General features: G+C 35.5%; 1 protein-coding gene across 2 annotated transcripts in view; it reads left to right on the top strand.

Moving 5' to 3' along the window:
- Positions 1–27582, top strand: part of IA-2 (tyrosine phosphatase IA-2) — a 775584-nt gene that overhangs the window by 111759 nt on the left and 636243 nt on the right. For both annotated transcript variants that reach the window (XM_081741273.1, XM_081741272.1), the window contains exon 2: positions 16631–16684. In XM_081741273.1, the coding sequence (XP_081597399.1) occupies positions 16631–16684 (54 nt within the window). The remainder of the gene's footprint in view (positions 1–16630; positions 16685–27582) is intronic.

Below are 27582 nucleotides of genomic sequence, written 5' to 3'. Positions count from 1 at the left end.
ATTGGCTACTTGTTCCTTTCTTCTATCTTTATTGCTCGTCTCTGTGTGTGAAGGTGTTTTCCTTGAGATGTTATCTATGTATTTACTCAAAGGAAGTGGAATTCTCTGCTGGAGAAACGTCCCGTGGGAAATCTCGGCGCCATCTTAATCACCTTCCTTATCTTCTATATTTCTTCTAACATCTCTATCCGTTAAAAACACCTTGTGTTCTTCCTTATCCTTTTAGACGTATGGCAATTTTCATAAACAACTGCGCAGTACATTATTGTAAACACTTCACTCTTGAAGACGATATTAAAATAAAGAGAAAAATAAACTTGTAGATCTTAACTTTGTATCAGATACTTTCAACTTCATACATAGAGTAAAAAACGTTTGTGGCGTGCGTAAAAACATAGGTTACTTGCGTAAATCCTGTAATTTTGGGGCTTAACGTACGACTATAGCAGGGCCGTGCCGTGGAAAATCAGCGGCGCCCCCATACATATATTCCAAGTAATTTTTCCTTTCTTTTGCCCCTTTTTCTCCCGATTTTTTCGCCCCCTTACTTCGGCGCCCGGGGCCGTCGCCCCGCTCGTCCCCCCCTCGGTACGATTTATAGTACTTTCCGTATAAGTGTTCTTTCTATACGTACTTTCCGTATGAAACGAAGAAATGTATACAGGCGGTCAGAATCTCACCGCACCTATGGCGTGGGAGATCCGGGTTCAATTCCCGGCGGGAGATCATGTGGTTCGAATTCTACGTTAATTAGTAGGTTCCGTCTCATACAGCCTCGATGTTGAAAGAGATTTTAAACTCCTTAAACTCAAAATCAACTCAACTCAACGTAGACGTATGTATTATACGAAAGACTGTTAGATGTCAGACACCCTGCAGCGGCATGATGTAACATCTAAGCGGGAAAAAAGGCAGTCCGTATGTAGCATATGGATTATAGATTTCTGTAGTAAACTTACGGTCACCGTATGTTTGTACTATATACCACTGTCCAGGTAACGGATTGTTCTCAGTATATACACTGTAGTTAGAGCCATGACCGCCTGCAGAGTGGGGTAAGTGTCTACCACTGGATTAAAAAAAAAAAGAGTTCAACTTTCGAAATACATTTGCAAACACATTGGATTTTCTTACTCAGACGCTATACCGTACTGTTAAATATGTTTACACTAAATACCAAAGTATATCTACTGTAGTTAATAAAGTTATTGACTTATGCAAGTAATTGTTGTTGTACATGAAGCATCAAATGCATCCAAGTATCAAGATATGTGCCTGCATGTGTGTATTCGAAACTGAAGGTCCATCTGTTGCCTTCTGGTCCCTGGTTATCTCGTATATTTCAGTTTTCGTATTTGTAACCGAAGGTACACATCGTCACTGGATGTTTTTTCTATTTCCAATACCTTATTCACCTGACACAGCGTATCTAGAAGCATCAAATCCTTCACAGTAAGTACGACCAGCTTGCTAATATCAACACACCACTGATCACCCTGACGCTCCACTCGCAATATACCAAATTGAAATTCAAATCGTTCCCACAATGCAATGAAAGAGATATCAACGACACTGCCGGCTACAGTCGTAACTAATTGCATCGTCTGTTACTGGCTCACGCGCGTAACTATTACATCATTCAGACTCACGCGCTCTGAATGATTTGATTCGTTCTTGTTTTCAATAGTTCGTGCTTCCCAAGTGCTTTGAGTGGTGGCGCCACAGTCTCCACAGTTTCAGCGGGAAGAGCAGCTGAAACCTCTTATAGCACATCCTTACTCTATGCAACATACCTCATCAACAGTTGCCAATGTAAAAATAGCTGTTAATTCATTACTTCAACAGCAGCCGATAACAAGATTTTCTTTGCGTCTCTCAGTTATAACCTGAGGTAGGTTAAAAAAAAGAGGAATGATTGACCCTTTCCGGCCCAGTGGTTTCAGTATAAAACCAAAGTTTAAACTTTTTTCTCCGTGCAGCCTAGTGGATTTAGAAGGAAACCATCTTTTAGTATGAACTTTGCAAGTCATCTAAAGACAGGAGTTTAAATTATTTCAAGGATTTTCATTCGCGCTGTATAGCCAATTGACGTTGAAATTTTGTTGTTTTCTTTCCCTTCATAAATTCATCCTTTGGTAAACAAAGGGTTAAAGGAAGTGAGTTGAAGGAATTTATGGAATGATAATGTGGAAGGAAAGGAAGAACCCCGAGAAAACCCACGGACACGAAGTTGTCACCAGAAAGTCACATGAACTGGGATCAAGCCAGGACCCGTGAAACCATAGGAGAGTGCTCTACACCTTAGTCACCGTGCGTCAAATACAAATTCAACATAAGGTATGCGGGGGCAAATTTGCAACAGGGATAGGTTGCAACACTAATAATAGGCCCATCAGGGATAGGTCCATCAACGCGAACAGTAACGTGGATCGAGATTAAACGAATTTTTGCGATGCTTAATTGCAGAAAGCCGTTTCTCACTATCTATGACCATTTATGGTTTGTAATGATCAACTTTAAAACCGGAAATGATTGATTTATACCATTTCCGGTTTGAATATCATCATCAATGAATGAACTTAATTCCTAACTGTCAACCCTCTACATCCTGGTTAAAATTGGTGATCTTTAAAGTAGTTTTTGAGTTTTTTTTTTGCCTCACAGACAGACAGACAGACAATATATATACTTGACCGAGCGAAGTAGCTTAAGTGGTAGAGCGTTGGCTTCACATTCGGGAGGTCGTGGATTCGATTCCCGCTGCCGAATATCTTGACTGGGTTTTTTCCTCAGTCCTACCATTCAAATGCCGGGATGGTGCCTACTAAACAGGGGCTGGCCGATACGTTCCCAAATCCTTTTCACTGTTATTGTTGTTGTTAGATATCCAATGTAAAATGGTCTCTGAGCTGTATCTGGTGATTGTCAAATATATATATATATATATATATATATATATATATATATATATATATATATATATATATATATATATATATATATATATATAAAGTTTTGGTTAATGAAACCAAATTACTTAATTATATAATAGACCTGTTAGACATGCTCATATTTTTCATCACACATTAGTGTAAAAGATTCCGTAAAACTAAGATTGGACGTGTACAATACTGAGTTGTGTGAAATTCAGAATTGGATAGAACATTTGATTCATTGTTGTATTTTCTTTCAAAATAGCTTCAAAGAAAATAAATGAGAAAAATAAGGATAGCACTAATAATCAGTAACATATTACATTAAAATATCAATTCTCATTAAGTTCATTCCTCGTGTAATTAAATAAAACTCATGGAAAAGCATATTATGGATAGGTCACATCATGACAAGTATTTTCAGCATCTTAATACAGAGTGAAATTCATTTCAAGAGGCTAAGAGGCTATTTTGCTTTCATACATTGCAGACAAAGGTAATAGTTTATTTTGTAATAAGATTTATCTATTTGAGTTGAGTTGAGTTGATTTTAGTTTAGCGTCCCGTTCAGCAGCGAGGTTATATGAGACGTTGACCTACTGATTAACGTGGAATCCGAACCACATGAGCTCCCGTCGGGAATCGAACCCGTGTCTCCCACGCCAAAGGCGCGTACGCTAACCGCTTAGGCACGAAGAAGCTAATTTATCTATTTGAAAAAAACAATTGAGTAGGGAATATTAACAAGTGAGTAACGAAAAATTTTCTCTTTAAATATTTGATCGTGTATAAGATATATCTATTTGTTTCATTCAATTTACCAACTTCAAACTTCCATACAAGATAATTAATAAAACACCTTTTTCAAAATAAAAATCTTAACAGACTTCAATCAACTAGCTCACTTATTTGAAATGCTACAAACAATAGAAAAACAGTATAATGTATTACGAAAGTGTTCCGGAACTTTGCAGTACAACCCCTGTGATGTTATGCAACCATAATCACACCAAAGAATGTATGGTTGCCTATAAGCATGTTACTTTGCCGTAATTAACCCAACATCCGTTGAAATATTTTATAGTCTAGCTTCAAAGATTACCATAAGATTCTAAGGAAATTTATATGGGACCACCACGAAGGTTATACTCGTTCAAACAATAAAAGAACCATCAAAATCAGTGCATATATATAACGAAGAGCAGTCAAGAAGTTGCCAATATATCGTTGTAGTTTTGGCGTTTGTGATACAATCACAGTGAATCTCGTACAATACAGCACTTAGGTTCCCTAATTATGAATATGACAAGTGTGAACAGGACATAACAGTTAGTTTACGAGTAGTATACGGAGTAAATCTAAGAGTACGTGGTGATCAGCCGGTGCATTGTCACAGAGCCAACATGAAGTTCTTATACAAATTGGGGAAATCTGCTTCAGATACCTACTTTAATAGCCTTAAAATCAGTTTACGGCAACAATGCTTTAGTATTGGTACCCGCTTTGCCACCGTAGAAGACATGACAACCAACACGAGGATCCCGAAAGAGGAATTTCGTCGGTGTTTCCAGCAATAGTAAGAACGATGGAGAAAGTGTGTGTTCTGACGGTGCCTACTTTGAAACCGATGAAATAAACGTGTGCTTATATCGTGGTAATAAAAAGCTACAATAAAATTCCGGAAAGCTTTTGACTGTTCCTCGTATATATATATATATATATATATATATATATATATATATATATATATATATATATATATATATGTATATGTATATGTATATAGTAGCGGATCCAGGACATGATCAAGGGAGGGGCTAAACCATAATTTGCCGTTTTATCCAGTGTAAAGCTGAATTGAAGCCCATTTTATCCAGAGTAAACCTGAGCGTCAAGGGGGAGCTATAGCCCCTTAGTCCCCCCTTCTATCAGCCCTTGTATATATATATATATATATATATATATATATATATATATATATATATATATACAGTTTGAAGCAAGAACCTCTTCTATTTATGAAGTCGGTTAATAAAATTACATACAACATGATATGATGGACAAGTATGATCATGTCTTAATGGGCTTTAATATAATTAGAAGTATTTGAGAGGTTTATGTTAAGAGAACTTAGTAATTTAATGTAAAACAATTAAGAATTATATGATAGTTATATTTGATCATTATCTACTTGGGGCAAATGGTTATATACTTGAACATTTAAGGGTTTTAGTACTTAGTAGCTAATTATTGCAGAAGTTTTTCACTTCCATTAGCGAAATTATTACTTTTGGATCTATTTCTAGATGAGCAGATAAATGTTACCGAAAGAGAAGCTCAAAAAGCTAGGAGATATTTTTTTTTACATGATCACAGACTATTTTTGTTTTTAAGGAAAGGCAAAACTTTAGATATAATTCTTCTAAATGACGGGGGAACGTGATGTAAACCAAAGGAAACCGAACTCTTGTTCCGTCCATTGCAATCCACGCGGTGCTGCGTGGGCGGTTGAAGCGAGTCCCACGCAGCCGAATATCGATCAAGACTCCCCCACTTCCCCCTTCTCTCAAAGCCTGTTTTCATCAGAATTTGGAACTTTTAAAGGGGGACCATCCTTCCAAAAAAAATGACATCGGAATGCCAGAGGGAAGAAAAAGAACTACGTAGGCGAGGAAGATACAAAAGAAAAAATTTGAGATTAATATTTTGAGAGAAAAGATCTCGAGCAAAATTGCTCATAAAATATTTCTAACTTCTTAATACGTTAGGGGATTTGGAGAATTGTTTCTATGTGGGACGTGAATTAAATCCTGGACAAACTATTGATGCAAAAAAAATTAAGAAGGAAATTATAGGTTTAGTTTCACATAGTGTTAACCACGAGACGAGACAAGAAATAAAATTTCTTTGTCTCGTCTCGTTTTATAAATTTATATGAAAATTTTATCTCCTGATTTTCAACAAACTTAAAAAAATAGTTACTGAATTCGTGTGTGTGGGGGGGGGAGGGGGTCTGTTTTTTTTTTTAATTTTGAGCCCTCCATTTGATAGAGCATCAAAAACTATCTAAAAGAAATGTTGGAATTTTTCGCGTCACTCTTACCGTTCCCAAGATATTGGCCAAAAAGATGATTGATTTCCGGAGATTTAAGGAGCCATATCTCGAGCACTGTAAGTCATAGAGAGATCATATTGATGTTGATCAATACTTAAGAGGATGTTGAAGATTTTGGTACCAAATAGTAAAAAAAAAGTTCGAATTTCGAAAAATTTAAGGACCCATATCTCGAGAACCGTAAGTCATAGAGAGATTATATTTTGCGAATTTTTGCGCCAAAGAAAAGGTGTGCATAAAAAGATTTACTTTTACATGTAGAAACAATCATAGTTATCCTTCCCACTCCATCTCTCCATTCTTTTTAAATTCGTTCTGGCAATGCTCTTGGAGCATTCTCAACTGGTTTTTCCTTTCTTAATTTCATCTAGAAATTATCAGAATTCTTCTGCGTCACGAGAAATCCATGTAGAGTGTGATATAACAACATTTAAATCATATTTGTTATTGGCGTATATAGTTTAATGACTTAAGTATCTTTAAACGTTGATAAATACTCCTCATGTTCTTCATATAATCATATTATCCAGTTATATTTTCTCTACTATGAATCCTGTAACACTAAAACAGTGTTTAAGATCTTATAAGACTTGGCTGAACTAGTGGTGCTTACGAGAGTCGTGACATTTCTAATCTCGTCTCGAATTTTTAAAAAATAATTTCTCGTCTCACGGGAAATTTTAGTCGCACGATAATATCGTGTAGACTGAAGATTTATATGTATAGATGATATATGAGGTTTGATCAAAAAGTATAGTGAATAATTTTATTAGAAACAAAGTAATAAGCTTACATGGAATTTGATTTAATCTTCTTCAGGTGAATAATTTTATTAGAAACAAAGTAATAATCTTACATGGAATTTGATTTAATCTCCTTAAAATTACTGTCCTTGGCTAGCAATGCACTTATCCCAACAGTTCATTACTGGAAGCATTTCTGGAAAACTTCTTTTGGAAGTGTGTTCAGATGTTTCGTCGTAGACCTCTCAACGTCAGGAATGCCATCAAAACGTTGTCCTTTAAGCACAGTTTTAATTTTTGGGAAGAGCCAGAAGTCGTATGGTGCTATATCTGGAGAGCATAGCGAATGTGGACAGACAAAAATATTTTTTCGGCCAAAAACTTGGGGATCAAAAGCAAAGCGTGGCACGGCGCGTTTTCATTGTGAAGAAGGAATCCCTTTGCTCATTTAAAACGGCGTTTAAAATGTTTTTCACGCATCCATACAACATGCTTGGTTCTTTGAAAAGCTCTCGAATAGTCATTCGCCTGTTTGAACAAATCACTTGTGCCACTTTTTGCACGTTTTCACCTGTTTTTGACGTCGAAGGACGTCTCGATCGTTACTCGTTTTCAAAAGACTCCTTGCCGCTTTTAAATCGTTCATACCACTTGTAAAGAGTCAATGCCACTGCATCATGCCATTCATCGATTTTGACATTTCGTGAGGTTCTTTGGCACTTTTTTACAGCTTAAAACAAAACCTAACGTTGGCGCACAACAGACATTCTTAACACATCCTCACTCTTCTGCCTCTGGAAGCCAACTAACATGTCGCAACTTGTTCTAACTCGACATTGACTGTACCAAAGATTTAGGCTACCGGACTTACTAATTGAAATGGATAGAAGATCGATAGATGACGCTGTGCAAGTACATACACCGTACTTTTCAATCACATGTTGTATTTCAGACATGTATCTTATGGTAACAACTCATAAGATTTTTTTCTTTCATTTTTTATGGCCTTAAATTTTTAATCACGCACAGACTAGAGACGGAAAGAAGAAATGTAAGAAAGTGAGTGAATAACAAGAAAAGGAAAAAAGAAATTAATGACTTATAGTAGAGGACAAACTATTCATGAATCGTAGAGCAAAGTAGGCCTATTAGATAAGATAGAAAAGTGAAAGGACAAAAATATGCTACATACATTTGATTTAGAGTTTAGCATTCATTTCAGCATCCAGGCTATTGATCGTGTGCACCCATGAAGTTCAACTGTTGAACGAGGATCACAACCAAGCTCTGTGAAAATGTCTGTTGCACCAAGAACGTTCAAGGTTAAGTCTCGGTCAAATGGTGGATAAACTTGGTTTTAGCTTGAACGGCCGAATTTGGATGTATAAACTTCGTTCATCCAAGTCTGTCTGTTTACATTCAATAATGTCTTTGTATTTTTCCACTATTGAATTTATTTATTTATTTATTGTCAACACAACAGGCTATACCCAAATTACAGTGTTGTAAATTACGCAATTACATGTTCATAACTCCTGATAACATGAGTTCACAACTCTTGATAAGTCATGATAATGGCATTTCTAAATGTCTTAGGCGACATATCACATATGTATATCAAATTCATTGTTATTTGAACACATTCTATTATACAAAGCTGTTGTCCTCCAGATTGGTGATTTCATCATTATATTAGTTCTTGATTTTCTGCAGTGATAAAGACCAGTGCTTCTACGTACTTTTAATGTGGGGACATGAAAATTCAATAAAGAAACTAAATCAGGACAATCCAAAATATTTTGCGTTACTTTTTGAATGAATAATAAATCAATCATATCGCCTTTGTTCTAGTGTAGGAAGATGGAATGGGTTAGCAAGTATGGTTTTACAGCTGTCATAAGTAGGATAAATGTGATTTTCTTTATATGTTAGAATTTTTTTAAAAAAATGTCTGTATTCTTTCTAATTGCTTACGATGTTTTATGTGAGTCAGATTCCAAATAGTAGAGGCATACTCTAACTTTGAGCGAACATATGCATTGTACAACTTCTGTAATGTTGAACAGTTCTTAAATTCTTTTCCCGTTCTAATTATGAATCCTAATATCTTGAATGCTTCGCTTGTTATATTTACAATATGATTGTCAAACGTTAACTTAGAATCAAACGTAACACCAAAATCTTTAACTGAATTATGCCTATTTACTATATATTTATTAATTTCATAATTAAAGTGACGAGGTGATTTGCTCCTAGTGAATGATGATACTTTGCACTTGCTTGCATTGACCCCAAGTTGATTCGAAGAGCACCAGTTACCAATATGATCTAGACCTTGCTGCAGCTTTATGTTGTTGTCCACAGAATTGACTTTAGCATATATTTTTAGATCATCGGCATATAGTAATTTTTCATGGTCAGGAATACAGTCAGGTAAATCATTAATAAACAAGAGAAATAACAATGGTCCTAAATTTGAACCCTGAGGGACTCCTGAGGATGCAATATATTCTTTAGATTTGTGTGTATTAAAAAGAACGGATTGTTTACGATTAGATAGGTATGATGAGAAGAATTTAATCAGGGACGGAGAAAAGTGGAAAAGCTTTAATTTTTCTAGTAATATGTTATGATTAACTTTATCAAAAGCTTTTCCAAAAGCTTACAATACATTTCTCATACTCGGAAACATTTTTTGCTCGTGATTTCATCATTTTTTCCATCACACTTACGATCACTGAAATTAGACTACTCAATTCTTTACACACAAGCTGAAAAGTCGAAAAGACCGCCACGCGGTATGCTTTCTTCATTTGTTACTTTGTTAAACAAAGATTAGAGACAAAAGACGACAACCAATCAGAGTCGATTTTACAAATTGACCGAAGTTTATTTAAACGAGATGTAGTGAACTTTGACATTCAATGGTGCAACAAAAGTCCTGGAACCACGTTTAAACTCGAGAGTGGAGTGGATTTTGAGTTTAACGTCCCGTTCAGCAGCGAGGCTATATGAGACGTGGACCTACTGATTAACGTGGAATCCGAACCACATGAGCTCCCGCCGGGAATCGAACCCGGGCCTCCCACGCCAAAGGCGCGTACGCTAACCGCTTAGCCACGGAGGAGCTCGTTTAAACTCGAGAGTTTAATGTTGAACGCATTTGAGTGAACGTTCGTTTAAACTTCGTTTGTGCACACAGCTACATATGTGCCATGGATTTACAGCTTAACGTGGTATGTGAACAACAGGATTCCCTACCGAGAATAGAATCTGGGTCTCCCACGTCCAAGGCCCGTACGCTAACCATATAACCACCAGAGATCTGACGTCATGCAGTGTAGTGTGGGATGTGAGAACAGGGTATCTAAGGCAAGTGGTTAATTAAAGATTAAGATTTTAAAAAATGAAAATTTGAACCTATTATAAGTTGAAATCTGTATGTAATTAAAAAAAGATAGAACAATGAATGAAAGAATTTTATTGGGTATTAGAGGCGACCTCTCACCACTTTTTTGAATCTTATAAATTGTAGCCTTAGATTATAGTTTGATAATTTGTCTGATGAAGGTAAAGACACATTTGCCGAAACATAACACAAATTAACCCTTTTGATGCGGAATTAAATTTTCGGTTGATTATCCAGCAAAATATTAAAATTTTAACTTTCTTGAAATTCGGTTCTAAGACACTTTATATTAAAGTAACACTTCAAATTTTAGTCTCTTTATTGTCCAATTGAATATATATACATAACAGATTGCATGTAAGCACAAAAGTAATGTGATATGAATATTACAATACAATATCTTTACAATTAGTGCTAAAACTCAAATTTTAGTTGTTTTTATTGCCCAATAAATATGTAAGTTTAACAGTTCAAGAATGGAAAAAGAAAGTATGTCATTTGTAAATATTTCAAATTGAGAAACTGTTTGCTATAATTAGCTAGCGTCAAACCCGGGAAAACACGCCTCAGTAGAATGAAGTTGTAATCATTGCTGTTTTACTGCTTTTAGCTCAAAGAAATCGCTGCTAGTTGGCAGCACAATGCAACGTCTTGTCGCTACCAAATGTTCCGTATAAAATGAGTGATTGAAGTCGAATATTGTAGCGAAGTATAAAGAATAGACGTTATGGACTAAAGTCGAATTTTACAGCCAATGTGTAAGATTATCAATAATGTCAATTGTTCAAGCTTTGCTTATAGTGTACTAGCTGAAATACCCATTCTTCGCATGGGTCAGATAAAATATCTATGTAAACAAACTGAACAACGAAAGGAAAAAAATATCGGTCATTTTCTACCACATTTACATGTTCCGGTAAACGCCCTCCCGCTGAGACCCCCCTGGTTCAAATTAAAACCCTTCATCTTAGTCTGGGGCCTAGACCAAGGTACCCATGAACAAAATTTGGTAACTCTCGGTCCACTCGTCTGGTCCCCAGGCCGCACACAGACACACAGACGCACAGACACACACACAAAGAAATTGTATTTTAATTATATTAGATATATATTTGATTTCAACTACTCGCTGAAGGAAACAATTGGCCTTATGCAGAGTCATTTTGACGTATGATTAGAGACATACTAAAGACCTGACTACTGCTGGAAACATATGCTAATCGAACTCTATAGTATGGCACTAAATATTCATCTGAACGACTGCATAAGGCCCAATATGTTTATTGTAACAGTTTTGCCAACTATCTATTTTGGCTTCATCAGACACTATCTAGATAGATCAATAATGATAATTTTTACGATAAACGTATTGTTTTGCTCAGCGAGAAGTTCAAATCAAATCTAAAATTATTAGTTCAACGAAAGTTGAATTTCCCAGCGAAAGGATTAATGATAATCAGTATTTGCTTTGGTCAGAATTTATTTTTATGTAAGTTGTACGTGGTTTTAAAGCTAGAATGGGCATCACTGATATTACATTTACATTTGCCTTATGGAGTGTTTAGAGCACAAGGGAATCAAGTCCAAGTATCAAGGTTGTGAGAAAAAAGAACGTAAAGTTTGCACGGTAGGCTTTACGTACACTTATGTCCAAAATTATTGTCGCATGTTTATAAATATGTTGTTGTAAGAATATAATTTGATAACGAATTCGCCTGGTGTTTCTTAACAATGTTAGAATGTGTATAATCGGCAATGACATGTATGTGGAAAATTTCATACCAAAAGAGCAGTAAATAAGAACAATAAAACTATAATAAAACTTTCTTGTTTATTTAGCAACATTATGTTTTCCTCATTATATATTTCGTATTTATATTTCTTTTCCTATGAAATTTACCAGAAATACACATTTCCCGATTATAAACATAGTGTCAGTATTAAAAGTACCCTAGAAAATCATTATCATATATTCTTACAAGAAAACAGTTATAGATATGCGACAATCATTTTGGACCTGACTGTACATGAAAAAAAATTTACATTGTAAGAATTATTTACAATATCTGAATATTAGACTTTTATGCTTTTAGAGAAGCTACAAATAGAAAATGAAATAAAATCAAATATTTCAATCTAACGACCCACGATCATGCCTGTTAGGCTAACGCCTCTTTCAGACTATGCGGCGTTTGCCGTGTGCCCCATGATTATTTGATTACCATTAGTATATATGAGCCTTTTCAGATTATCCGGCCACGGCGTTTCGCCACGTGCAGTGGCAGTAAACATCACGGTGCTCTTCGAGACGCGGCGTGCCGCCGCGCCCTACACGGCATGTTGATTACTATTGTCGCTTATGGTTCTCTTCAGACTAGACGGTGCGCGCCTGACAAAATTCTGTTTGCTAGTTTAGACCCTATTGAAAGATGCTAAAAGGAGTTGCTTTTGGCTACCTGAAGAAATTGATTTCCTGGAAGATATAGAAACATTACTTAGTTTGGTGGAGGAAAGGTCCATACTGTGGGAAAAATCTTTCGATTCATACAAGTCCAAGAACGAAACAACAGCTACTTGGAAAGAAGTTTGCAACAGATTAAATTCCAATTTATTTACTCTAACAATTCATCAAAGGTTGCTGTCGACATACGAAAATAATTTAAAGAAAACTTTGTTCCATCACTTTCTTTCATCACTAAATAATAGCACAAGAGCACCAGCTACAGGTCTTTGAATATTCAAGCAATGAACCCATTTCCTTCCTCTATGTCTTCGTCTTTTAGATTAAGAAGAACCAGTTCAAATATAATAACCTATGCCGATCATCCATCGTAAAAACTACAAATCAAATTGGCACGATATGTAGTGTGAAAGGAGCCTAAGGGTGACGATGAATGATGAAAATGAAATGAAATCTTTACGTTTTACGTCCACGGTTATTGCGGCTAGGCTAAAGGAGACGGTGATGATGAGAAATGAAGGAAATTGTGGAATGAATGAAGTGGGAGGAAATGGGAGAACTCACGAATACGGTGTTTGTCCACTACAAAGTCCACTTGGCGCGAGCTGGAATCGAACCTGGGACACAAATGAATGATGATAGCAGAATTGTTGAAATGAAAAGTGGGAGAGAACGGAAGTATCCCTAGAAAACCCACGGACACAATGTTATTTACCACAAACTTACTTAGCCGGGGAGAGCTGCAAGTAGAGATCTTAAAGATGAAATACGTCTAAAATGACTAGATGTGGACTTGATTCCTTTTTGCACTCAACGTACTACATACAATATTTTCATAGACTGTAAGTTATAGATTTCTGTTACATTTTTCCCCAAGATGATGAAAAACCTCGGGGTTCACGTTCCTTAAACTAACCAGCAAATTCCCAGATATTGTACTTATATCTGAAATTGGTTTCGAATCCATAGTAACAGAACATTTTTAAACGTTAAAAGGGACAGATTTAGAATTGTTTGAACTAGTCGTTTACCAGGAACGGAAAATTGCACACCTACTCTCAGTTGGATGTTTTGACAGCAACTGAAAGAACTATTTCCGTTCTTAGTATTTCCCTCAACTCTCTCTCTCTCCTTCCCCGCTCTTTGTCGTTGTGAGAGGGGCTTGGAGGGTGGGATTTTGATAACTAATGGCTTTGTTTGAAATGACACTTAGAGAAGCGCTCTGACAAGTACAGGATTCTGCGTTTGCAATTCGAAGAGAATTTCTGTCTCTCCGACACTGCGTGTCACAGCTTTATCAAGTGAATGCATTTATATATAGAAGGCTTAAACAGTGGCGGTAATTAAGGGTCGCGATAATTCCGCTGTGTGGGAGGATCCCCATAAAACGATCTATGTACTATGTAAAATATTTGAATATAAAATCCTAACGCGAATATTCGGACCCAAGAGAACGGGAATTTGGAAATTGCGAGAACTTCATACCGAGGAACTGCATAACTTAAACCGTTTACCTAAGATTGTTAGGATGATTAATCTAGGAGACTCAGGTGGACACGTCGGGTAGAAAGTAGGAACGGTTTCCAAGTTTTAACTGGAAGTCCAATCAGAAAACGACCATTAGGAAGACCACTAGGTGCGGATGAGGGGACAGTATTAAGTTGGATATCTCAGAAATAGCAATACAAAGTAGAAACCGGATCCAGTTGGCTAAGGATAGAAGTTGATGGGGAGCTTTTCTGCATGCGGCATTGAACCTCCGGATTCCATAGGCGATAGAGTTGGCTAGTTATGTACTATGTAAATTATGTATTATGTATGACGTCAGAACAGGCCGGATTTAGGGGGTGCAAAGGTACACGTGCACCCTCCTTCGTTGTAAATTTACACTGTCTAATGTGAGAAGCTAGCAGTGAGTTTTGCAAAATCAACAGTTTCAGCCAATTTTCCGAAGGCTGAAGGAAAAGGATTCATCGAGAGCAGATACCGGTACTTAGCATTTCCAGGGGAACTACTCATTCACACCACAGATGCCTAAAGCCATTTAAAAAACTGAAATATAATAATTCAAATGTACTGGCTGTTATTTGGTGCACCCCCTCATCAGAAAATCCTGGATCTGACCCTGCATCAGAGTATAAATTCCCCAAATAACCTTATTTTATAATTAATTACCCAGTATTACCCAGTTAACCGGACTTAAACGTAATGGATTTACACGTTTCGAGGCCCCTACATACCGAAAAAGTGATTTTTTAAAAAATGTTGGTCTGTCCGTTCATCTCGATGTATCATATACACTGGCCTAGGGGTTCATACAGTTCAACGTATCGACACGAAATTTTAAACTTAAGATTTTTATAAGGTTTCCCAGAGGAGTTTTTTTTTTTCGAATTTTCTTCGTAGCTCCGAAACTAAAAGTAGTTTCTTGAGGTGTGAAAATAAAGGACTGCGATTTTCTTGAAAACGTATCTAACGATTTTATTTACATTTATTGTACTACTACACTAACATCCCTATTCTGTAGTATAAGTAAAAATTAAAAATATTAGTTTACTTGGGAATGGTTTTCTCGAAAACAACACAGGCGATTTTGTTAATCTATATAAATGCAAATTAAAGTGACTTCGCACCTCCTGAACCACCCGACCGATCTCGATCAAATTTTCAACATAGATGAGGTTCTGGCCTGGGATTTTTTTTATCATTTTACTTTGAGGTGCAACTTAGGGGAGGGAGAGGAGGAAGATATATAAAAATGATCGAAAATCACCGATATTAATGTCGAATCCGTAGGTTCCAGAGTCGCTGAGACGAACAGTGACACTTCCGATGCCGTTTAAATCCAAATTCAGTCCCTATTAGTACTCTTGAAGGGGGATGGTAACATGTAAAAATAATTGAAAATGGCCGATAGTAGTGTCGAATTCATAGTTTTTTGGGGCCCCTAATTTGATTGGTGACAGTTTTGCTGCTCTTTACGTCCAAAATTAAACGTATTCTTCCCGTGCGAAGAACGGACATTCTGTTAGTATTCCATAAATAAATATTTCATTATTAACTTGATAATATGGTATAACTAATTTGTCCTGAAAATAGTCCGCAAAGAGTAGGTTAGTCTTAGGGTTTCTTCTTTTCGGGAGATTCTTAAAAACAACTTAAGCAGTTTTGTTCATATTTCACATATAAATGTTTCATTAATAACCGTACAATACGGCATAAATCATTTCTCATGAAAATATCCAAAAGTGGTAATTTACTTTTGGGTGAGTTTTTCTTAAATCAATTGTTTCAAATACGACTCATGTTATTTGATGATACTTCATAAACAAATACTGTATTTCATTTATTACCGTAAAATATGTATCATAAGTCATTTCTCATTTAAAAAATCCTAAGAAGTTGTTTTGTTTTTGAGGTTGAGTTTCCTTCGGATGAAGTTTTCCGAAAATGCTTCGTAATTTTGCCCGAAATAAATACGACAGAACTGTTTATGAGGAAATTAATATTTTCTTTTTCTAGTGCTTTTTCTTGTTATATTTTTCATGTTGTGTACTGTTTATGAGGAAATAAGTCTTTTCTTTTTTAATACTTTTTTCTTGTGTTACATATTTTAAGTTGTCTACTGTTTATGAGGAAATCAGTCTTTATTTTCTAATACTTTTTTCTTGTGTTGTATGTTTCAAGTTGTCTACTGTTTATGAGGAAATCAGTCTTTTCATTTTCTAATATTTTTCTTGTGTTATATATTGTAAGTTGTCTACTGTTTATGAGGGAATCAGTCTTTTTCATTTTCTAATATTTTTTTCTTGTGTTATATATTTCAAGTTTCTACTGTTTATGAGGAAATCAGTCTTTTCATTTTCTAATACTTTTTTCTTGCGTTATATATTTCAAGTTGTCTACGTGTTTATAAGGAAATAAGTGTTTTCATTTTCTAATACTTTTTTCTTGTGTTATATATTTCAGGTTGTCTATTTAGCGATCGTCTCTGCGACGATGAATACGAATGGTGCTTTGATGGTAAGTAGAACATAGTTTTCTAGCCCATTTGACCATGCTAAAATTTATTTGAGTTTTAACAGTACATTAGCGTAATGAAATACTATTTTAAAAAGTGACATCAAATTTTAATTCTCAGTTAGTTAAGGTTCGACTAATAAACACAAGTGTATACAGTATGTAAGTACTGCGATCGCCAGTTGCATGGAAATGTAAAGACATGATGTAGTCGGTCTTACATGTACGTCTTAGGACAACTTCCAAAATTAACCCTCTTGGGATTGTTTAACGATCATGTTTCGTTGTAGTATATTAATAGAAATACAGGATGGCCCAAAAATAGGTATACAGCTCTTCATTAATCAGTATGACATTTTACTCTGTTAAGAGGGAGAAGGAGTGCGCCACAGCGGCCGGAAGATTGGTGTTCAATTTAACATGGGATCTCAACCATTTTTTAGGCAAATCATGGTTTCATTTCGTTCTTTCGCAAAAATGTCTCAATAGCTCACTCAATATGATGCATCTCATTTTAAAGGTGCAATTTGAACGCTGTGCGTGATATTTTCTTCTTATAAATACAGATAATTATAATCCAAATTCCCATAAGAAAATGATCAAAATTAGAGGGAAAAGTCTTCTGTTTTTTTACAGTAAGGAAAAGAGCTAAAAACTTCGGACTTTTTTGAGAATGGAGTACTACCTTTGTATTTGTGCGCTACTGTACTATTTTTTCGCTGTTTCCAATGACATTAATTACACAATCGATGAGAAATTATATCCTTCATTATTGAATCTACAGAAATCAGAAATCAGATTTTTTCGTGTTCGCGTACTTGGCCGTCTAACTGCTAGATGGCACTATAGTCATTCCTCATCCCACTTTCCTTCTCAGCGGGAGCCAGTCCTTTTGAAAACCTATTTTGAACTTCTTAACAGGGGCGGGAGAAAGGAAGTCGTTGTGAAGAACGGGAACTTCAAACACGAGGAATAGCAAAAATTTTTAACCTCTTTAGTTGATGGTTTCTGTTCCAGCAGTACAGTGTATTTGTAGATGGTTTCTATGAGAAGAAGTAATTTGTGTTGGTAGCGATAAAGTCAACCTTTCGACAGAGATTTGTGAAGGAGAAGCCGAACCAAAGTCTTCGTTTATCTATTCCAAGAAAGAAATGAAAACTTCCTGCAGGACTGAGAATATACATACAAGAGAAAAAATAAAATACATTATTATAATCTTATTATAATAATCAAGTAGATTAATCCCCGAAATATTCTTTGTTTACCTGTCAAAAAATCAAGAATAATATAAAGCTTTCATCAGCTTCCATCGTACAACATACTAAACACAAACATTATATATATATATATATATATATATATATATATATATATATATATATATATATATATATATATATATATATATATATATATATATATAGTGGCGGATCAAGGATATGATCAAGGGAGGAGCTAAACCATAGTTTGTCTCTTTATCCAGAGTAAACAGGATTGAAGCCCATTTTATCCAGTGTATACCTGAACGTCAAGGGGGGGGGGGGCTATAGCCTCTATAGCCACCTTTGGATCCGCGCCTGTATGTGTATACTGTTTACAGTGCCGGATTTACGTATAAGCTAAACAAGCTATAGCTTAGGGCCCTGCTCTCTTGGGGCCGAAAAATCTAAAGAAAAACTGGATATACATTTTTAAAATATAAGAAAATTAAAAAATAAAATAAAATGTATATATACGTAGCAACAATGCTTCCTGCTGTGTAGCCTACGTTCATGTAATTAATGGGGCCCCTTCTGCTAGTCTGCTTCCTAAATTATCTCTAGTTTGTTCATTTCTGTATGTAGGGTGCCTATGTTCATCTGGACACATAAAGGACCCCATTACCTTAAACAGCTTGGGGCCCCACGAAACCTAAATCCGACTCTGACTATCTATTTATGCATGTTTGCTCCCTCTCTTTTCGAAGCAGTGTTTCTTTGATATTGCTTCAGATTCCGGCAGGTTTTACCAAGGAGGGAAGAGTCCTTATTCATTCCAGGCATTCAAACTAGGGACTGGACTACTTGCTTCCAACATTCTGTCCCCCATGTATCCCGGTCTGAATCAATTGCCTAAAGCCCATAAAACATTCAAATTCAAATGTAAATGTTGTTCATCAGTGTCGACACCGAAATAATTCTCAATCAATGGTAGGAGTGTTTGGTATCCTCAATCTGTCTCCCTCTTATTAGCGGAGAAATACTCTATATTCGGTAGTAATTTTTATTTTTTATTTTTTTTAAAAAAAGTGCTGTTTAATGTATCGCATAGGAAACTAAATTTTTATATACCCTAGTAGTATAGAAACGCACCATACGGTACCTTACAAAATAAACATCCTATGCCAAGGATGCAAACATTAACAATAATAATAGAAAAACATACTAATAAACATTTTAAAGACATTCTTTCATTAATCAAGTCGCACTTAAAAGTAGAAAACAATTTTGGTTATGCATGACTTAAAAAAAAAAAAAAAGGATGCGCTTTAATATAGGCTTACATACAGTTACTTTATAAATTCTTAAAATGACGCGCCCCATTCTTTTTATTTAGGCTTGCATAAATAAGATTATTTTTAACTTTTTAGTGCGAATTGATTAACAAAAGAATGTCTTTAAAAGGTGTTTTATATTTTTTTTTTTTATTCGTTGGACACATTTTCCAAATCCTAAAGTGATATGCAACCAGGGAAATAAGGGCTGGTTAAAGGCTAGTATTTATTTTAGGATAAAATAGTTGAAAATAAAAACATATTAAAATTTGCTTTTAAAATAAATAGATATATTGCAAAGTATGAAAGTAAAACTGAAATATTGTATTGTCGTCGGACTTACGTCGCTCTGTGACAGTTCTTAGTTCTATGATGTCAGGAAATAAGTTCAATGTATACGAACACTTATTCAATGTTTGAAACAAACACCTGTTACGTCCTTGTACACTCATCTCCAAAATGATTGTCGCATATCTATAACTGTCTTCATGTAAGAATATAATGTAATACTGAATTTGCTGGGTACTTTTAATACTGATACTATGTGTATAATCGGGAAATGTATATATGGTAAATTTCATAGGAAAATATTTATAAATACGAGAATTAGAATGAGTAAATCATAAAGTTGCTAAATGGACACGAAAGTTTTATTTTCGTTTTATTGTTCTTATTTACTCCTCTTTTGACATGAAACTTGCATACATGTCTCTGCCGATTGTACACATACTAACATTATAAGAAATACCGGGTGAATTCGTTATCAAATTATATTCCTACAACAACATATTTATAGACATGCGACAATAATTTTGGACATGAGTGTACCTTCCTGAAGAAGGTGACACATCTTTTAATTCTATTGTTAATGAAGTGGTCTATTTCCCCAAATAAAAACCAATACCAAGCAGAGCATATGCTCCCTCCTGTCCTTCTAAGCCGGTACCCAAGGCTAAATGTAACATTGCGTCCCTTTCCTGTTGTGATAGGAAAAATTCAGGATGGTCAGCTACTGGTATCGATCCCAGGACCATTCGAATGTGAAGGCGAGACAGAGGGTAAATCTGGTGATCATATTTGAAAAGAAAATAAAGAAATGGATTCCACTAAAAAAGAGTCACATTGCCAATACATTTCAGATCTTTGTCTGGGTTTTCTGCCTTTCAATTCCAAGTTTTTTTTTTTTTAACCACGAAGGCCCAAAATAAATTAGAATATCGACTCTCCCGGTTTTTTTTTTTTTAATATTTGCATGGTTCTTCATTTTATATCAGACTCTTCCTGCACTATTCCCGCGTTATTTACCATAGGTAGAATCCTTTGAGAAAGAGACAGGCGACAAGTGCTTTAGTTCTCTATGGTATGTTTGTGACCATTGTAGATATTTGAGTGGCTGACGGCTGATATCATGTTGGTCCCTCTTACAATATCTCTGTATTTATTTTTTCTTCAGTTCTGTTTCTCTTTTAGCCAAAAGAAAGGAATTTCACTCCTCTGTCCCATTTACATCCGTAACCATCCCCCTGCTGCGTTGTCCAACTTTGACCACATGCAGGGGAAAACGAAGGAAAAGGAGGGGTGCTATTTGCTTTGACGGCATTTCAGCAACAACCCCATCTGTTGCCAAAATAAGGAAACACTTTGCACTGCGATATCTTCGATTTGTCAAGGTCACTTGACTCCTTCCGACTCTTAAGATAATGAGGGTCTTTACTTACGTCTGTTCCGAGATTAAGATATAAGTGAAAAGAAATAAGAACAAATAATAGAGAAACTAACGCAATGCTTGTATGAGTAACAATAAGTAAATAATATAAAATGCCATGAGCCGATTAGTATAGGACTGTATATCTACTTTTGAGCCACCCTGTATTTTAAAAGTATAGGGAATGTACTCTAATACTTATATGAGAGGAATAAATAAAAAAACAGTTGAATGAAGGATTAGAGTTTTAGCGTCCCTTTCAACAGCGAGGCTATATACGATCCAGACCTACAGTTTAAGATCAGATCCGAATCACATGATCTCCCGCCGGGAGTCAAACCAGGGCCTTTAACGAGAAGTGAATAATTGTTACTTTATTATTGCACACATTGTAATATCATCCTAGCGTTTTAAAGAACTGGAATAGTTTTAAACTCTATTTGTTGTAAAGATTAAAAATCTATTTTTATGGATTTTGGAACCTTTGTTTTCAGTTCTCCGACCCACAAAAGCAGTGCAGGATCTAGAAGGCGAAAACTCAGTCTATGACACATATGTATATGTAATAAACTTTTTAAAAAAATTTGTAAATAATAGCTTAAATTATTTTTGTCACAAAAAACTGGGGGCCTAAGCTCCCCCTGGTCCTGGGCTAAATCTGCCACTGCACAAAAGATGACGTATTACCATTGTCTTTGATAGTGAATATCAAAATGTTATTCATTTAGCTTTAAATATCAGTTTGTGCGCCAGTTCACACAAAAAAGAGTACTTATAACGAATACGTGTCAAGTTTCAATGATGTACAGAATTCTTAGTGTTATGCTTTTTCTTTGTTTCCTTTTACATAACCAGACCAAGAACAGTCTTTTTTTTTTTCAAGTAGCCACCCACTTCTCTTAAAAGCTTTCTGTTTAAAACTACAAAAGGCAATATTTATTAAAGAAGCTTTCAGCAAAAGTCTAAAAGAAAGAAAGAAAGAAAAAAAAATAAGTAGAAATCCTTCTATTAATATCAAAAGAGTTTTATTGCAAAATGATGGAGGTGGCAAGATTTCTTTCTTTTTTTTTTTTTTTAAATAAAAACAACTGTATATATTCACCGTTAACTTCCAGATTATTTAGACGAAAAATATGGAGATTTGTTGGTGGCGTGTAGCGATATGTGCACTATAGAAGGCTATTGTCAATAAACGTTACAGCTCTTTTAAAAACGTGGTACTAGTTATTGATTTGTACTAGTTAATGGAAGGGATCTGAACATTTTTAATCCATTAAGACATGGGTATCAGTTTCACTTCGAGACGAAATATAATGAACAACCGATAATCCATCCAATTCTATGATTGGGTATTGGATGACTTAGTTGGCAAATTAAACGCAAATGAGGCTTATAAACCACACCGTCAGCTCTGTCCCAACGCTGTGTTTATATACCACACCCTCCATCTCCATCAATATGCCGTGTTTATGTACACATACGTCACATTCATCCAGATAATGTGTGTATATACCACATGCATCATTTCCGCCCAGATGTGTTTATATACAACACCCGTCATATCCGCCCAGACGTTGTGTTTATATACAACACCCGTCATATCTGTCCCAATCCTTTGTTTATATATCACGCCTATCATATCCTTCCAAATGCTGTATTTATATTCCGCACCCGTTATTTCCGTCCAAATACTGTTTGTATATCACACCTGTCATATCCGTACAGATGCTATGTTTATATACCATACCCGTCCGTATACTGTGTTTATATACTATACTCTTTTTTCTTCAACATAACGATAGGCAGTGTTTATATACCACATTCCTAATCTTCGTCCAGATGTGTTTATATACTGCATTCATCATCTGTCCAGATGTTGTGTTTATATACCACATCCGTCCTCAACAGGACGATCGGTTATGTGCATACATGCCACTTGCATTAACTAAACGATTAAGTCACTTGCATTTAAAGACGAACACTGTGATCCAAGATCATGATAATAATAATCATCATCATTGATATTTTGCCATCATTGGTAGTTCACCTGCCGCAAATTGAGAAACTCCAATATTCCGCGATCCTCAGTTAAACACATCGTCTTCAAAGCAATTTTCTGGTTTAATATCGTCTTCAATACCGTAGCCTCTTACGTTCCTTCCCTCTTTTTCCTTCTATCGTGCCTTTTTCTGACTCCCTCAGAATATACTTAATTCTCAAACATGTTTTTCTTCCTCCTGTTTTGAGGTCTCAAATACCCAGTGGTTGAGCGCTTGTCTGTAATGCAAAATGTCCCGGGTTCGATCCCAGACCATGTTAGTTTGGGAGTAATAACATTATGTCCGTGGGTTTTCTCAAGGTTCTTCCGTTTCTTCCCACATTATCATTCCACCAATTCAATCACAATCATTCAATTTTATTAATCATTCTTTAGCTTATAGAAGAAATAACCATCGGAACTTAAACTGGAATTTTTACTTGATTTCAATCATTCAGTTTTACTAAATTAAACTGGAATTTTTACTTGATTTCAATCATTCAGTTTTACTAAATTAAACTGGAATTTTTACTTGATTTCAATCATTCAGTTTTACTAAATTAAACTGGAATTTTTACTTGATTTCAATCATTCAGTTTTACTAAATTAAACTGGAATTTTTACTTGATTTCAATCATTCAGTTTTACTAAATTAAACTGGAATTTTTACTTGATTTCAATCATTCAGTTTTACTAAATTAAACTGGAATTTTTACTTGATTTCAATCATTCAGTTTTACTAAATTAAACTGGAATTTTTACTTGATTTCAATCATTCAGTTTTACTAAATTAAACTGGAATTTTTATTTGATTTCAATCATTCAGTTTTACTAAATTAAACTGGAATTTTTACTTGATTTCAATCATTCAGTTTTACTAAATTAAACTGGAATTTTTATTTGATTTCAATCATTCAGTTTTACTAAATTAAACTGGAATTTTTACTTGATTTCAATCATTCAGTTTTACTAAATTAAACTGGAATTTTTATTTGATTTCAATCATTCAGTTTTACTAAATTAAACTGGAATTTTTATTTGATTTCAATCATTCAGTTTTACTAAATTAAACTGGAATTTTTATTTGATTTCAATCATTCAGTTTTACTAAACTAAACTGGAATTTTTATACAAATATACGGTATCCTCCTGCTCACTATACAAATCAGTACGGAGCATATGTTATCCGTATGCTACATAGGCACTACCCTTAGACGTTACATCATGCCGTTGCAGGATGTCTGACATCTAACAGTTTTCCGTATATCACATCCATATACTTATGTTACCTTCGTCAGCTATATGTTATATACGTCCATTTGTATGTGAGATCCTGACCGCCTACATTGTTTCATTCAGAAAGTACGTATAGATGGAACTCTTATAGAGAAAGTATTATAAAACATGCGTTTTCAGTTATACGTCTGCTGTACGTTGTCCAAAAACTACAGGAATTACGCATGTAACCTATCTTTTTAAGTACGCCACCTACAATTTTTTTTCTCAGTGCTCTTTGTTTTTTCTATTCGTACGAGAGTGGAAATTGTAGTGATTCTGAATTTCTGAATATACAAAGAAAAGTCATAAGTCTTGCAATATTCTGATATACAACATATATGTATTTATTATGGTTTAATGAAAGTGGATTAATATTCAATTCATATCTCCTCGTGGTGGACTATCTGTAGCCACCCTTCATGCGAGTTCCTAGATTCAGCGTCGACACTACATCTTGTTCTTAGAGGCAATGAAGTCAATCACTGCTGTTTCTCCTCCTGCTGGTTGGTGAAGGATCGCAGGCACGTGGCCAATGGGTGGGTCCGGGGGTCCAGACCCCACCCCTTTGGATCCAGAAATGAAAAATGTTAAGGAAAGATGAAACAAAAAGAAATGAGAAAAAGATGAATCAGCGTCAAAAATATAAAGCTACACCAAGCATTTGGTTACTCTTTCTTATGAGGAGCTTTGTGCGGAGGAAACCGGGGAAGGGGGGTCAAGTTGAAAATGGATATTATTGTAACGAAGCATTCCGAATTTCATCTATCTCCATGCTAATCCTATGGCTACAAGTGACGATCGATAAACCGGTTCGATAAGATAGACTCTCAGGTAGAACTTAAGAAATGCTCAGAATCACCAATAATATGAGCCATTTTGAATTTCGCGCCAACACTAATCCATTTTATAGGATGTCTTTACTCCCGAAAGAGATCTTGTTGCTATCCTTGACGGCATTAAACGAAGATAAGAAAAAGAAGAAAGAAGACAAGTAGAATCGAGTTCGAATGACCTTGGAAGCCTATATCTTTTTTAATACTCTTTTATATTCTTTTACTCAAGATTTCTTCATAGTTTTTTTAATTAAAATATTTACTAACGTATCCTCATTTTATTGTCCTAAAAGACCAATATGGGCATGTTGCTAGTAAAATAGTTTAGATTGATCAATCCCCTAGTGTGTAACCGCAGTATTTCATGTCACGCCCCCCACTTCCCATTACGAAATCCTGGACAAACGAACGAATATATGTTGCCAGTAAAACAGTTTAGAATGATCGAGCCTCTGGTGTGATAACCACAGTATTTCGTCACGGACCCCCGCTATTGCGAAATCCTGGCTACGTGCCTGAGGATCGTAATTACAGAAAGTATACGATGGACCGAGACAGGTAGTAATCCGAAGGAACATAGTCAGGACTGTATGCGGGTGGCGTCAGTTCAATGTCATAAAATTCTTGCATTTTGTATTACGTTTTTCGAGCCTAGCGTGATTTTGCATTATCTTGTTGCAGCAATGCGCACTTTCTGTTCACTAATGCAGGATTATTATTATTATTATTATTATTATTATTATTATTATTATTATTATTATTATTATTATTATTATTATTATTATTATTATTATTATTATTATTTGCGTAATGCCATAATGCAGCATAAATCCGCTCAAACTGTTTTGAATAAAGGTCGGCAATAATGGTATGACTGTTAGCAATGAACACGAATGAACTACGAAATACTACTTGTAGTTCCACCACACACAGAACATGATTTTGTGCTTAAAATAGTCCTGTTTGACGACTGGTTATGGAAGTTGGCCCTTGCACAACCACAGTTTCTGCACATTCGGACTTCCGGGAAGCACCCAATTTTCGTTGCATGTGACAATCCATTTCTGGATACGCACATCTCGTGAATTTTGTAGCAGTTGTCGGCACACATCTCTTTTTCATGGCATGAGCTGGGATCAGCTCATGTGGTACGATGCAGTAGCTACTGATGGTGTTCCTGAGTGCGTGAAGGTAACGCACTACACTGCACTTAGACATTGCGAATTGATTTGACAATCGTCATATGTCGTAAGAATTTTCACGTTTTGAGCAAGATAAGAAACCTATCATTCATAAAAGCAATGTCAGAAAAAAAATTGTCAATTCATCTATGATAAGTTCTGCGTTAGGTATTTTCAATATGAGGTTAAGTGAAGCATTTGCATCAGCAACTGTGTCTTGAAATGCACTAAAGAACGAGGATTTCCAAAATTATCTTGAAAATGACACTGGTTAGAAAATTTCGAACGAGTCTATTTTGCGTGAAAATTATTTGAAGCCTCTCTATGAAAAGACATTTCGTATTACACGAACTGATACAGGTGAAAATCGTATGTGTAGACGAAACCAGAGATGTCTGCGGCCGTTATGTTACCAATGTTGTTGTCGGGAAACTGGATCCAACAGAACCAGAGAAACCGCATTTAGTTCTTTGGGAAGAACTAGAGAAAGCAAATCACAGCGAAATTGTTTCCATCGTTAGAGAAGCCCTTCGTATCTTGTGGCCAACAAAGAATAGGGATGAAAAGTTTCTCTTCTTGCTTACTGGAAGTACCGCCTACATGCTAAAAACAGGGGAGATTCTAACAAGTTTCTACGTAAACACGATCCATGTAATGCACAGGACATGGTTTACATCGATTGGAGGAAGAAGTAAGAAATAATTTCCCAGAAATAAATGATTAAGTTCTTCTGTCAAGAAAGATTTTTCTGAAATCGCTTAGTCGAATTCAGACATTTAGAGAGATGATGCCACAGGAATTTGGTTAATAGCTGAATTGTACTATTAACTAACTAACTCTATGACCTATGGAACCCAGGGGTTCAATGCGCTTCCAAAAAAGCTCTCCATTGACTTCTATCCTTAGCCAACTAGATCCAGTTTCTACTTTGTATTCCTATTTCTGTGAGATCCATCTTAATATTGTCCTCCCATCTGCGCCTAGGCCTTCCTAATGGTCGTTTTCCTATTTGAATTCCAGTTAAAAATTTGAAAGCGTTCTATTTTCCATTCTAGCTACATGGCCTACCCACCGGAGTCTCCTAGCCTTGATGACCCTAATAATGTTAGGTAAATGATATAAATCATGAAGTTCCTCGTTATGAAGTTTCTGCCATTCCCGTTCGTCTTGGGTTCGAATATTCGTTCAAAATCTTGTTCTCAAATACTATCAGTCTACGTTCTTCCCTTACAGTAAGCGACCATGTTTCGCAATTCCTCGACAGGATTCGCGACGACAAAAGATTTTTAACTGAATAATAACATTAATTCTCTGCTTTCAGTCGACATTTAAT

This window comes from Thermobia domestica, chromosome 15, assembly GCF_964235325.1.
Source record: "Thermobia domestica chromosome 15, izTheDome1.hap1.1, whole genome shotgun sequence".
NCBI lineage: Eukaryota > Metazoa > Arthropoda > Insecta > Zygentoma > Lepismatidae > Thermobia > Thermobia domestica.
Note: the sequence above shows the minus strand (reverse complement) of the source record. Positions and strands in the feature narration are given on the sequence as shown.